Genomic DNA, 13572 nt, shown 5'->3' with positions numbered 1-13572 from the left:
TACGTCACCGTGAAAATGATATTTATACAAAGGATTATTTCATTCTTCTTTTTTATTTAAATCATTAATTGTACAAAGTTGTATTCGAAACTACCATTTTGCAATTCGAGATCATATATATCTCGATCAGTGATGGAAATTTCACAAATAATAAACGTTTTTATCATTTCCGAATTTTTTAATTTAAAAGTAGCATTTTTATTTATTACGCTGTGCAATTCTTTTGTTATTTAAAAGCATATAAAAACATAGAAATTATGCAGAAGGTTCAGTAGAGATCGTGCAAATACAATATTTAAATTAGATGAAAGAACCATAAAGTTATGAAGCGTTCGATCCGTGTGATTTAACCTTTCAGAGACGATAATCCTGCCCTCATAATTTCATCAACCAGGAGGAGATTACTGGCAATAATTGTGCTATAAATAAAAGTTAATACGTATTTGAAAAAAGATATGATACTGTCAAATTTCAATCTAAACAAGATTTTATAAATATATTTACCATGAATTAATAATTTGTTTCTTCACATTGTAATTATCATAAATACCAGCATCCGTGGGTTTCAATGCTTCACCTGAAGAAATATCTAATCCTACCGCTTCACCTAATGTGGACCTTTCTTCTAATAACTTAACAATTGTATCCTGTGCATCAAATCCACTATTTACAGCTAGATGGATAAAAAAATAAATATTAAGACATATGAAACGAAATAATTTTTGAAAGACAATTACTAGTTTGAAATATCTTATTTACCAAGAGTTTTTGGAATGACGAGTAAAGCTTCTGCATAAGCTTGTACACCCAAGCGTTGTTTTCCTTTCACTTTTTCTTTATACTGATGGAGTACTTGACTAGCAGCTACTTCGAAAGCACCAGCACCAGGAATAACCGCGCGATCATCAATAGCATTTTTAATAGCTCTTAGACCATCTCTTACAGCGTCTTTCAATTGCTCTAAAGTGTATTTATTTGGGCCCTACAAATTATCAAGTTGATTGAAGTTATTGAAAATTAAAAAAGATCATATAAATTTAGGAAATTAAATTTATTATCCTACCTTTAGCAGGATTGTTACGGAATTCGGTTTCTTGCATTCTTCAATAAATGTATATTTTGTCTCTCCCTATAAAAAAGATAAAAGTATGTTTTTCATTTTGTGTAAAATGTAATGATCTAGATATTGCATTACTTAAAAATTACTTACCAATACATGTTCGTATACAAGTCCGGCCCATCCTAAGTGTTCTTCTGTTAAGTCATCAAAGGAATTCATAGCTGTTCCACCACAGGCCAGTGCTAAACGTTCCATATTTCTACGTTTCGCTCTGCGCAAAGCCAAAATATTTTCCCGGGCAAGCATATCCAAGGATGGTGGGTCAATGCCTTTCTGATTTATGACGACGAACGACTTGTCCGTTCCGTCACATAATTTCTTTTTTAGTTCGATTATTTTTCTTACCCGATTATCGATGAATTCACGTTCTGCAGCTACCAATTTCTCGCGCTCTTCAGCAGTTTTGTAAAAGAACCCACTATTCACCTTCATAATAAATACAATTTCATTATTTAAAGGAGGGAAATATTTATATTTTACAGAAATGATTGATTCTTTTCCTAAATCACTTCATTTACCTCACTCTTTTCATATTCCAAACTAACATTGCAAGTTAGTATGTAAGCATTCTCTACTCTCTTAGGCATATCTGGATGTCTAGATCCATGGTCAGTTACAATACCACGAACTAAGTTAGTATCTGCTGCAGTTCTATGCTGCATTTCCATTAATTCAACCATATGGAGATCAATTTCTTGATCTTTCTGTCTAATAGTCAAAATTGCATCCACACAGACTTCTGTTAGTTTGTCAGCTACAGTAGGGTGGACTTTAGTTCTAAGCGATGTTCTAGCAATGCTCATTAGATTTTCCTTTGTGGGCTCAATCAGAATCTTCAAGGAGTCTAATACTTCCAAAGTTTTTACTCTAGCTAGTTCAAAACCTTCTGTGAGCATTCTAGGATGAAGACCCTCGGATATATAAATATCAGCTTGTTTTAGAAGCTCTCCAATGACTAATACTGTGCTAGTTGTGCCATCCCCAGTAATATCGTCTTGAGCAGTGGATGCTCTAGCAATCAGAGATGCTGTTGGATGTTGGATTTGCATTTCATGCAATAATACATTTCCATCTTTTGTGATTTTAATATCACCTGCTCCAGACACCAACCTTGAAAAATTTTGTATTATTGAATTTCAAAAAATGATTTGGTGATCAATTGTATATACAAAGAATTGAGTTATTAATTTCCATAATTGAGTTTCCAGATTGTTATTTCTCTGGTAAGATAACAAAATAGTATAAGTCAGAATTATTAGTTTTGCAGAAAAGCACATATAATATTCAAAATGCAATGTAAAATTAGGTATTAGATTTTGGATATACTATTAGCAACTTAGTTAGAAGAACGGGAAAGAAGTGAAATTGATTTATGCTATTAGAACCATAAACAAAAACAGTAATATGGAAAATGTAGAAAATATTAGATCATTCTGTCAATTATAGTTTGATTTATACTCCTTTCCTTGTCCACCAGAGATTTCACGGACATATCGATCTTACCTAATAAGGATAATATACTTAACTGCAATGTTTTAATGTAACAAGCAAACAGTAGTGGAAAGTATGAAATACAAAATAATTTTCGTAATTTTATACTCATAATTTTAATACTTCACTTTAATTTATTAAATAAATGATAAATTGTTAAATTAGCACGTGAGAATAAGTATACATACATCTTCATGGTGCCTTTCGGCCCAAGATTCGTTCTCATCACATCTTGAATTCCTTTTGCGGCCGATATATTGACAGCCAAAGCCTGAGCAGCTCTAGCAAACTCAGCTTTGGGATTTAACAAACTAATCGCTGCCATTTCACTAGATAATAATCAAAATTCGCGAAATAATAAACGTATCGTCTCAGCATGCAAGCTTCTACCAATGGCTTCAACTGTCTGAATAATACAGCATGTCAAGTAGCCGATGTTCAGATTCAACAATATAGGGATTTTCATTTCGTAACTTCCGAAAAAAATATAAATTTTTTCCATAAATTTTTTAATTCTCTTTGAAAATTGCAAGTTCATTTAAAAATCAATTAAAAAATGCTCAAAGCTATTAAATTTAAGAATATATCCAATTCATTGATATTTAAATACCGTTCTTTATTTAATGTTAAGTTGGTCTAGAACAATCTAAGAATGACTCAAAAATTTACTTAAATTCATATATTTACATAAGGATTTTCCTTTTTCCCAAGCGATTGTCTTTTTTAAATGTTTAGCTCTATTTTAAAGTTTTATTTCATTGTTGGAATGATATTTTTGAATAATTTTTTGAAGATTGTTTTAGTTATAGCATGTGACGTTTTTGGCAATCATTTTGATATGAAAAGATTACATCACAGGCGAAAATACTATGATGAGATAAAAAAGTAACCTTAAATAAAATTGTACAATATTTTCATATTTTTAACATAACTGTTATAAACATAAAAGATGTTTAAAATAAATGTTATATGTGTAAAGTCATGTAAGACTGTTAATACAATAGGAATATTATTATGTGAGTTTTTTTCTTGTTCCAATATTTGTATTTATCTAGAATGTTATTATTGTATTATATTATTATGATATTTATTTATAGTATTCATTGATTTTTATCAATATATAATATGAATTATTATTATTAAAGATAGATCATATACATCAGATTTTGCATTTGTCCCGAAATGTGAACCTGTGAAAGACAGAGATTTGTTGATGTTAAAGGGTTTTATCAATAGTCACAGTAATATGTGCATATTAACAGGAGCAGGAGTATCCACAGAGAGTGGTATTCCTGATTATAGATCCGAAGGCGTTGGCCTTTATGCAAGAAGCAATCGCAGACCAGTTCTTTACAAAGACTTTTGTAACAGCGCTGAGATTAGAAGGCGATATTGGGCTCGAAATTATATAGGTTGGCCTAGGTTGTAATTTTTCTTGATTAGAACTACAATTATAAAATGATATGCAAAAGTTTGTAATAATTTTAAAACATTCATTTCATAGATTTTCTTCTGTTAAAGCAAATATTGTGCATGAAATACTAAAAAAATTAGAGGATCATAACAAAATAAGATGTATCGTTACACAAAATGTTGACAACTTGCACACAAAAGCAGGCAGCAAAAAAGTGATAGAGTTACATGGGACAGCATTTAAAGTAATGTGTCTCAACTGTAATGAAAGAATATGTAGATATCAATTGCAAGAAATCTTAGATAGAATGAATCCAAACATGGCAGGGACTAGTGAAATGATAAGACCCGATGGAGATGTGGATATATCACAAGTAAATGTTATAAATAATTTAAGAAGTTCAGGGATAACCTAAGAAATTTTGATTTAAATGATTCATTTTAATTCAGGAGCAAGTAGAAAGATTTAAAATTCCACCATGTGGAAATTGTGGTGGTGTTCTTAAGCCAGACATGATCTTCTTTGGGGACAATGTCCCACGTCAAATTGTAGAAAGTGTCAGATATAATGTTGAGCATTCGGATTCTCTACTAATTTTGGGTACAACACTTACTACATTTTCTGGCTATCGAATCGCGTTGCAAGCTAGCGATGCTAAAAAGCCAATAGCTATAGTGAATATTGGAAAAACCAGAGCGGACGATCTCGCGGAAATCAAAGTGGAAGGTAGATGTGGCGATATTTTATCGAGAATTTACTCAATGATTGATCAACATGAGGAATGTATGGAATGTTAATTAATAGACTGCGGATTTTTATGCATTTTTAAAGAATTTAAAATTACAAAAACGCACATAATGTGCAAAAATATACAAAATAATTAAAGTATAATATGTATTATTTTTATTATTTATAAAAATACCAATTTGCATAAAAATTCGCAATTCATTGATTAAGTAGAAGTAATGTGAATAGTTCTTTTCATATTGTTTTACATCTTGGCTGTGATTACTTTAGATTAATCTATGTATAATGTACAAATAAAACATCTTTTTCCAACAAAAAATTTTTTGTACAATACTTTATATAATATTCTACTTCCTTTATAGAAGGTTTGATTCTAGTATTGTTGAGATTTTAGAAATGAAGATATTTGTCTTCATCAAAAGAATATAATTATTTTTTTTCTTAAGTCTTGTTTGTCTTTACCATCTATCCATAATTTTTTAAATTGTTGTTACTTCCGTATCTAGTAGATAGCAGCACACAACTTGTCCATAAACAAGGATAGCAATAGCGTGCGACAAAAATATATATATATACTCGATACGGACAAGGGAGCACAATAGATGCGACTAATAGTGTATACATAGATGTGTATACAAGCATAGCAATAACGATTAGTTCCACCTTTTCACCGCTACGTGGTGATAGTGTTTCAGCGTCCACAAGAAAGGTAACTAAAAGGATTAATTTGTGAACTTTTGTGATTATGTCTTCCGAATTAGACAACTGTCTTATTAAATTCCTTTTAACCTACGAAATACATGTATAAAGATTTACAGATTTTATTCAACGAATCGAAGCATTAGCTGAAAGAGTATATATTTACATATCGATGTACCTAGAGATGTACCTTGTAGATTGCAACGCTTTGTGATTAGTATATCAGTTACAGGTGGGATTATTACATTTTGTTATTAACAAAATGTCGTTAGCAAGGTTAGTTTTTGATAATTATTCTATAATTATTTTCTTATTACGTGTAGAATACCGAATTATATAATTTTTGTATTATACGGTGCAGTATAATATAGAATTTTCTGAGTCATGTATTTTGATATATTTTGCGTATTTTGATATAACCTGACGCGTACTTGTTAAACAAAGCAAATGACGCAACTGTATCTGAATTTGTGTGATTATTGTAGTTATTCGCTGTTTGCAAATGTTTTTTATATTTTTGAGTGTATTACTTATATTTATTTGTATTTTAATTCATAAGAATATTTATAAAGTGTTTCTGTTATAGCTTATTACCTACACCATCTCAGGTCGTGTGGGATAGAGAAGATGAAGCAAGGGAACAGAAATTACGACAGAGACCTGTATCTGCTCTTGTCAAAGCTGTTGTTACTGCTCCACCATATGGCCAACGTAAAGGATTTGTACCAAGAAATCCAGAAGTAAGTGATTTTATAACTAACTAAGTATAATCCTCTATTTATCTATAATAAATATAGTGTATTTGTATATAATAATATGATATGCAATAATATCCAGTGCTGAATGTGTACAATAAATGAATGTTTTTGTATTTTTCATTTCGAATTGTTTATATAAGTCTCTAAAGATTCATATTAACTGTGCAGGATTTTGGAGATGGTGGAGCATTCCCAGAGATTCATGTAGCCCAATATCCACTTGGGATGGGAATGAAGGGAAAAGAAACCACTAGTAATGCTTTAGCAGTACAGCTTGATGCTCAAGGAAAAGTGAAATATGATGTTGTTGCTAGACAAGGCCACTCTAAGGATAAGGTAATTTAATTTACATCAATAATACTATTTAATTGCGTAAACATTTGCATTTGGTTTATTTTTGCTTATATTATGTTCTCTTATAGATCGTGTACAGCAAACTGAGTGACTTATTACCTTCAGAAATTACAAGTGAGGAAGATCCTAGTTTGCAACGTCCACCCAATGAAGAAATTGATGAACTCACAGAAAAAACTAAGAAGGCTTTAGAGAAGATAACAAGATCAAAGATAGCTGCAGCAATGCCAGTAAGATGCGCGGAGAAACAAGCTCCTGCGCAATACATTCGATATACACCTTCCCAACAAGGACAATCATTTAATTCTGGGGCTAAACAAAGGGTTATTAGAATGGTGGAGGCTCAGATAGATCCTTTAGAACCACCAAAATTCAAGTGAGTTTCAACATTATGAATTTGCTTGGGACTAAGCACCAAATAAATTATATTTTAAATATAAGTTATGTTAACTATGTTGTGAATAATATAGTATCTTTTAATTGTAGAATTAATAAAAAAATACCGCGAGGTCCTCCATCACCACCAGCGCCTGTGATGCACTCGCCTACGCGGAAAGTAACAGTAAAAGAACAGAAGGAGTGGAAAATACCGCCCTGTATTAGTAACTGGAAAAATGCGAAAGTAAATAGGTTTTTTTAGTTCGTAATTGATTGATATTTTACTAACGAAGATTTTTTCAGGGATACACGATCCCGCTCGATAAACGACTAGCTGCAGACGGTCGTGGGTTGCAACAGGTTCACATAAATGAGAACTTTGCTAAGCTGGCTGAGGCTCTTTATATAGCAGATAGGAAAGCTCGAGAGGCGGTAGAAATGCGAGCACAGCTTGAGAAGAAACTTGCCCAGAAGGAAAAAGAGAAAAAAGAGGACCATCTGAGACAACTAGCGCAGAAAGCTAGGGAAGAACGTGCTGGTTTAAAATCAGCAGCAATGGGTTCGTATATGCATTCTGTGCACTTACATAATCATACAAAATCATCTATAATCTTGACTATTTTTAAGTATTTAGAATACATTTAATATCGTGTTATATCGTAATACAGTGTTTAATAGTGTCGTGTTTTTTGATATTACATAGAAAAATCGGAGGAGTCGCGGGAAAGAGATCAACTCAGGCAAGAACGACACAAGGATCGTGCTCGAGAGCGGAATTTGGCGCGTGCTGCACCTGATAAGCGTTCTAGATTGCAACGCGAACGAGAACGCGACATCAGTGAACAGATTGCACTCGGTTTACCAGCAAAGAGTATTCCTAATACCGGAGAAGCACAGTTTGACCAAAGATTGTTCAACACTAGCAAAGGAATGGATAGTGGTTACGGGCATGATGACGAATATAATGTTTATGATAAGCCCTGGAAAGATTCTAACTCTATCGGCTCTCATATATACCGTCCTAGTAAAAATATTGATAAAGATACTTACGGAGATGATTTGGAAAAGCTTGTTAAAACGAACAGGTATTTGTTTGATTATTTTAATACAATTATATCAATGTATTGTGTTTCAATTAATTAACTTGACAAGAATTTTTAAAGATGTTTAAGAAGTTATAGAGAAGAAAAATGTTTTTGGAATAAGTGTTCTTATATCAACATGTTTCTATTGTAATTTTAGATTTGTTCCGGATAAGGAATTCAGCGGAACTGATAGATCAACGACACGCTCAGGACCAGTACAGTTCGAGAAGGATGAGGAAGATCCTTTTGGTTTGGATCAGTTCTTGAAGCAAGCCAAGCGTGCGAGCAGTTCTACTACCACAACAACAAAACGCAAAGACGAGCGGGAACAACGGAGAGACGATCGCGACAAACGAAGGAAACATTAACTTTCTTTGTTGTTTATCTGTTCTTATTATTTTAGAACAATTTTCCTTTTTTTAATGTTATATAAGTTAGCTTTAGATTCAAATAAATGAAGCTTAAAATTAGTCGTTTCGATCACTTTGATAATCTAATTAGTGATTGGTTTTACAAATACGATACAGATACAAAACATCCAAACAAGTATAAAATGCCTTACAATTTTTAAAAATGGTATTCATTTTTAATTATTCACACTGTGCTGAGAAAGAAGTGAACTTTTACAAAAAAAATGAAAGGATGTATACAAACTGATTGAAATTGCTAAATATATCGATTACTTAGTATAATAAACAACAAGAAATGTTATATTCTATTTTCTTCCCGATGGTTATTTATGTTATGTTTCATTTTATAAGAGTGAAGTTGGTTAGAGTTACGTTTCAGACTCATAGTTCTTTATTAACACAATGTGCATACAGCGTTCGTTAGATTAACAAAGGTGGCGATACTTTCGCACGGGGAGCGATTGTTATTTCTAAATTAATAACGTAGTTACTTACTTTCTCATCAAATATTTTTTTTTCATCAAATGCGTTTATCGACACCGTTTTTTTTTTGCTTGTCGTCATTTTTCGAAGATCGCGTCAAATTTGATTAAATCTAGTCACCGTAAATTCGCGAATAATTCATGGTAATGATGTTACGCAATGTTGTATTGCTTTAATGTTGCATGATCATTGTTTACTACTTATTCTCGTCATCTCCAAACTGCTTTTTTTCTTTCTTTATTTTCTGTATCTAAGTAAATCATCCTAATGAAACTTTATACTGTCATAGTGTCTACTTTGGTACCCACTAGTTTTATTAAGAGCCAGGCTGAAATTTATATCTTTTGCTTATTATATAAATATAATGTATATGTATGAGATCGTGCAAGAAAACTTCCATATAATCCAGTTAAATTGCTTAAAGATGTTGTAAGATGTAGGATGATTGTACATAAGGGACAGAATTTGAAAAACAGTATGACTACAAACAATCAAAAAATCTAGTGTTCTCCTCGTCTCCGTCCAAAAAACGGATGTTGATGTCCGTCTTCGTCGTTTCTAAATAAAGATGACTACGCATACGATTTATAGGAATCAATCATTTATAGGATCATTCGTGAGAGCTTTTATGATGCTTATTTCATCTTTCTTTTTTAGTTTTTCATGAATTTTCTTGTAGATACGGCGACTTAGAAGATGGTCTTTCTAATCAGTCTTTTCTTATTTTTTTTTTTTTTTCATTCGTAAGAAGCTTATCACAGAAGAATTTCCGTATATTGATCATCTTTCTTTTCATTTTTTAAATTTCGGGAATCTGAACGAGCATTTGTTTCATCGTTCACGCAAATTGACGCGATCCTTTGTTATATTAGACTGACCTCACACTTTTTATTGTAAACCACATTCTTAAGAACTACATCAAGGTTTTTCTGACAAAGTTTTATGGAATTATTTTCTCTCTCTCTCTTTCGCTCTCTCCCTCGCAAACATTACAGCATAACCGGAGAACTCTCCTGATGAGAAAGACTAGAATTAATAACGCTGAAGACTACGGACTTGTTACGGATCCATGGGAGCCTATGTACAATTAGGATGAACACTTTGCCAACTATTCATAGTTACGTTCGAGTTCTCTCGGTTTTGTTTCCTTCAGCTGTAAACGACGCATATATACTTGGCGGAAGAGATATAGCGAGGTTATAAATTTAATTATCAATTAGCGACATCGATTGATGTAATTGCGTCCAACGTTGTACGCATTTTATAGAAGTACCTCGAATCTCAGGCCGTGAAAGTCATTAATAGATTACGGATTTTTATGCTTTATACTTTTATGAACACAATTATAGAAATGGAATCTAAGCAAAGATTTGTTTCACTCGAGTACTTTACTTTAGATATTTTGTATATTTTTGCATGTTACATCCATTTTGTACATTCCTTCATTTTCAGAATTTCCATAAATACATAAAAATTCGTAGTTTAGTCATTAGTGATGTATAAAATTTTTTTATATATGCATTATGTGAAAAATAGCAAACTGCATATGTTTAGAATTTACCTTTCAAATTTTATGCTATACACAATTTTTCATAAATGTTCTATAAAAGGAGAACAGTTCCACATTATTCTATGATATATTGAATGAGGCTTTTAATTCCTTCTCTTTCTCCATATGTCTCAAATTATTGTTTAGTTTCTTCAAATTTTTTTATCTTATTTATTTTATTTATTTTTTATTTTTTTAGACTTTATAATCTCGCTATATCTTTTCCTATAACAATACACGTCTTTGTAAGACCTATATTCTCATCTCGACAACGTGAATAGCTATTTTCCAGTTTTATAATTAGTTAGAACCTATGCGATCATTACAGCCTCTTTCTCTGTTTACTTTGGAGAACAATAGACATTTAGATTGAGAAACTTGTGATAGCAGTCAGAGTTTATGTATAGTGTAAGAGTATTCAAACACTTGTAGATACCTTTTATGGTCATATTACATTTGTATATGAAATATTTTGAAATTTTATTGGTGCTGTGATGAGACCAGACTATCACGATTATATTGAGCAAATGTGAAACAAATACATAATACATATATATGTTAAAGTTTTCTATGGTAAATGTTCAAATACTCTCACAAATCACTATAAGAGATAAAATGTAGCAAAACTTTTAGTCCTTAGTAGATCTATTACTTTTAATCTGAAATATGTGAGTGTATCTCCTTATGAAATTGTATGCTCAGAAAAATAAGCTGCTTCTCTAAAGAAGATCTATTTCTGTGACAGCTGAAGGATTCAAATTACACGATTAAGGAAATATAATTTGGAAACAGACGTTAGAGTGCTTATCGATCAGAAGTGCAAAAAGTGTTAGAATCACTTGAATCTCAAGGTTATTATTAAAGAGAACTACGAAAATAAATTTCAAAGTTTATACAAAAACTGGTAATGTGTGCGTACATTACATCATGACGTTAATTACAATGAAACTCCCAAAGTTCGAAACGTATTATAATAATGTTCAGTGTATCAAATTTCACTGATTAATCACTTCGAATCGAAATTAATCGGACAATCCATTTTTTTAATTGCTATTAATTGGTATTGTGATCGCTGGTAATATATATATGTACAAGTTATTTTACTTTTCCAAATGTAATTCTGCAGCCCTTTAAAAAGGTTGTCTATCTCTTTAATAATTGATAAGATTATTAGTCAGTTTCTCATCTCTTGATGATAAGTTGTGGCAGTTGTTACATAAGGCATACAAGTTGTCCTCTTCCATTCATTGATCCTTATAGCATTCGTTTAAGATGACGCTGAGAGTTAGCTACACGTGCTACGAGACGAGAAACCAACTAATTTGGTTAATTGAATTTTCTCATTAGTACGCTGTTTCGGAGAAAAAAACTGCTCGATTCTGAACACACAAGCAGAACTACGATTTGCAGAAGATTATGAGAATGTACCTCAACAACGAAAAAACGCTTCTCTGTAACTTCTTCTTCTTCCTTTTTTTTAAAATATTAATACTTACAAAGATTGCTACGATCCAAACGATTTATTACTTTTTTTTTTCATTGATGAGATATTAAAAATTTGTTAGACATCGACATGCACCTAATATCAAGAAGGGGATTGCTTATCGGTTTCCTTAGGCTACGGTTCATGTTTTTTGTTACAGAATTATCATCATCATCATTGTAATCATACAATTGCCGTTATATATCTATCATATACCTATTATGTACAACTGTTCAAGTATAGCTACGTCGATACTTGCAAAAAAAAACACGATATTACACTAGAGCCATTCTCTTCCCATAAACCGATCATATCTTTTTCTTTTCGAGGTGATAAGATTTTTTTTGTTGAGTCACGTGACTTTTAGTTGAAAAACCGGTTTATGGGGTCTATGTGATCAACGGAACGATTATCTACATGCGTTGAGAGGATCGCATCGCTCTCCATTGGAAATTATTATAAATATCATAAGAAAAAGTGAATCGACGTGTTATTTTTTTTTTAATTTTTGGATGAATAAATACTATACATGCGCTCCTATAGAGACTACTTCAACGCGCCATCTTGCCAAATTTGTTTCCTTTGTCTCGAGTGATCGCGATTGGATCCTGCCCAATCCAATAAATTTACATCGCCTATTCAATTGTCTCTTCTTATTCTCTTCTTTTTACTTTTTCTTTCTTCATCTTCATTGTGTCACTCCCCAAAGTGCATTTTCAGATCCCAATTAGTTATGGGATAACTTGTCTTCTCACCTTTATCTTCAAGATGCATTGGCCTCTTTAATCACGCATAAAGTTGGCGTCCATTTTGCTTCCTTAAAAGCCGAGGGGAAGTGAAAGAGTTCACGCGCTCCATCTGACAAAGAGACTGCACGATATTTGAATCATCCATTTGATTCACATTTTGGCAATATAAAACATATAGGACATGCTGTTCAAACTTTCACAAGGAAATGAGGCTCGAATATTCGGCATCCTCCATATTGTCAACATAATCCATAAATAATATTATAACTATAATAGCGTTATAATTGGAAGCTATAACATTATATACAGGTTTGTGTGTATTATGTATATGAGGGATACATAATTTCGAAGAACATTTTCTCACGGAAGTTTGAATAGTATATACTACGTGTTTAATATATTACTATATAGGACGTGTCCCCTTGTGGAACTTCCACTTTGGCCTGTTATCTCTTAGATAGCACCGGAAGGATATATTACACTTCCGTGGTGCGACTGTACGGGCCGGATTCCTCCGATTGTGAAAGTTTTCGTTCCCGTTTGGCGAATAGACCCCCTAAAAAAGATGGCTGCTGAGCCAGTCCCTTAGCACCACCAGGGATCGTAGCCCCTGGATGTATAGGATGAACTTGTCCAGGATGTTTAATGCCTTGGCTCATTGAGCTGGCAGATGTAGATTGAAAAGAAATCGACATACCGCTATCGAGTGAGCCCACGCTTCCACGTCGCTGTGGTTTTTCACCAGCAACTGTGAAAAGTAAAGATACAAAAGACATTAAAATTTCAAATATTATTTTTCATCAAAAAATATTGTTTGCCTTTTTAAAATAATAAAAACCAGAATACGACAGA

At 32.3% G+C, this 13572-nt stretch overlaps 4 protein-coding genes across 10 annotated transcripts in view; 2 read left to right on the top strand and 2 right to left on the bottom strand.

The window, feature by feature from the left end:
• Nucleotides 1-33: 33 nt before the first annotated feature.
• LOC100745529 (T-complex protein 1 subunit zeta) lies at nt 34-3044 on the bottom strand. Its single transcript, XM_003488152.3, has 7 exons — nt 2800-3044; nt 1639-2230; nt 1211-1546; nt 1064-1129; nt 760-982; nt 505-673; nt 34-419 (listed from the first exon to the last, which is right to left on the bottom strand). The coding sequence occupies exons 1-7, from the start codon at nt 2934-2936 to the stop codon at nt 347-349; spliced, it is 1596 nt and encodes a 531-aa protein (XP_003488200.1). The 5' UTR covers nt 2937-3044; the 3' UTR covers nt 34-346.
• A 321-nt stretch (nt 3045-3365) lies between these two features.
• Nucleotides 3366-5565, top strand: LOC100750112 (NAD-dependent protein deacylase Sirt4). Of its 2 annotated transcripts, none has more exons than XM_012383434.3 (4): nt 3366-3627; nt 3761-4033; nt 4116-4398; nt 4475-5565. In XM_012383434.3, exons 2-4 carry the CDS (start codon nt 3825-3827, stop codon nt 4820-4822), a joined length of 840 nt encoding a protein of 279 aa, XP_012238857.1. In that variant the 5' UTR covers nt 3366-3627; nt 3761-3824; the 3' UTR covers nt 4823-5565. The 2 variants fall into 2 exon arrangements, with proteins under 2 accessions (XP_012238857.1, XP_003488152.1); XM_003488104.4 differs by having other exon boundaries at nt 3757-4033.
• Nucleotides 5474-8752, top strand: LOC100745288 (puff-specific protein Bx42). The gene is made up of 8 exons (XM_003488150.4): nt 5474-5747; nt 6058-6211; nt 6398-6565; nt 6652-6959; nt 7070-7205; nt 7265-7520; nt 7665-8046; nt 8204-8752. The coding sequence occupies exons 1-8, from the start codon at nt 5734-5736 to the stop codon at nt 8412-8414; spliced, it is 1629 nt and encodes a 542-aa protein (XP_003488198.1). The 5' UTR covers nt 5474-5733; the 3' UTR covers nt 8415-8752.
• Nucleotides 8753-9596: 844 nt separating this feature from the next.
• Nucleotides 9597-13572, bottom strand: part of LOC100745091 (IQ motif and SEC7 domain-containing protein 2) — a 142922-nt gene continuing 138946 nt past the window's right edge. For 5 of the 6 annotated variants that reach the window (XM_003488149.4, XM_012383453.3, XM_033319817.1 and 2 more), the window contains one exon: nt 9597-13468. In XM_003488149.4, the coding sequence (XP_003488197.1) occupies nt 13197-13468 (272 nt within the window). In that variant the 3' untranslated portion in view covers nt 9597-13196. The remainder of the gene's footprint in view (nt 13469-13572) is intronic. The other variant, XM_012383455.3, reaches the window with a different exon arrangement.

This window comes from Bombus impatiens, unplaced genomic scaffold, assembly GCF_000188095.3.
Source record: "Bombus impatiens unplaced genomic scaffold, BIMP_2.2 scf_0217, whole genome shotgun sequence".
Classification (NCBI taxonomy): domain Eukaryota; kingdom Metazoa; phylum Arthropoda; class Insecta; order Hymenoptera; family Apidae; genus Bombus; species Bombus impatiens.
The sequence above is the reverse complement of the archived record's forward strand: the minus strand, read 5'-3'. Positions and strand labels throughout refer to the sequence as shown.

Excerpts from the sequence above, each read along its gene's own strand:
- LOC100745529 (XM_003488152.3), bottom strand. The coding sequence starts at position 2,936 with ATGGCAGCGATTAGTTTGTTAAATCCCAAAGCTGAGTTTGCTAGAGCT. Across the intron at positions 983-1,063 it reads CCGTAACAATCCTGCTAAAG|GGCCCAAATAAATACACTTT; the intron begins GTAGGATAATAA and ends GATAATTTGTAG. Across the intron at positions 674-759 it reads CGTCATTCCAAAAACTCTTG|CTGTAAATAGTGGATTTGAT; the intron begins GTAAATAAGATA and ends TTATCCATCTAG.
- LOC100745288 (XM_003488150.4), top strand. Across the intron at positions 6,212-6,397 it reads TTGTACCAAGAAATCCAGAA|GATTTTGGAGATGGTGGAGC; the intron begins GTAAGTGATTTT and ends TTAACTGTGCAG. Across the intron at positions 8,047-8,203 it reads AAGCTTGTTAAAACGAACAG|ATTTGTTCCGGATAAGGAAT; the intron begins GTATTTGTTTGA and ends TTGTAATTTTAG.
- LOC100750112 (XM_003488104.4), top strand. The coding sequence starts at position 3,561 with ATGTTTAAAATAAATGTTATATGTGTAAAGTCATGTAAGACTGTTAAT. Across the intron at positions 3,628-3,756 it reads TACAATAGGAATATTATTAT|ATAGATCATATACATCAGAT; the intron begins GTGAGTTTTTTT and ends TTATTATTAAAG. Across the intron at positions 4,034-4,115 it reads AATTATATAGGTTGGCCTAG|ATTTTCTTCTGTTAAAGCAA; the intron begins GTTGTAATTTTT and ends TTCATTTCATAG.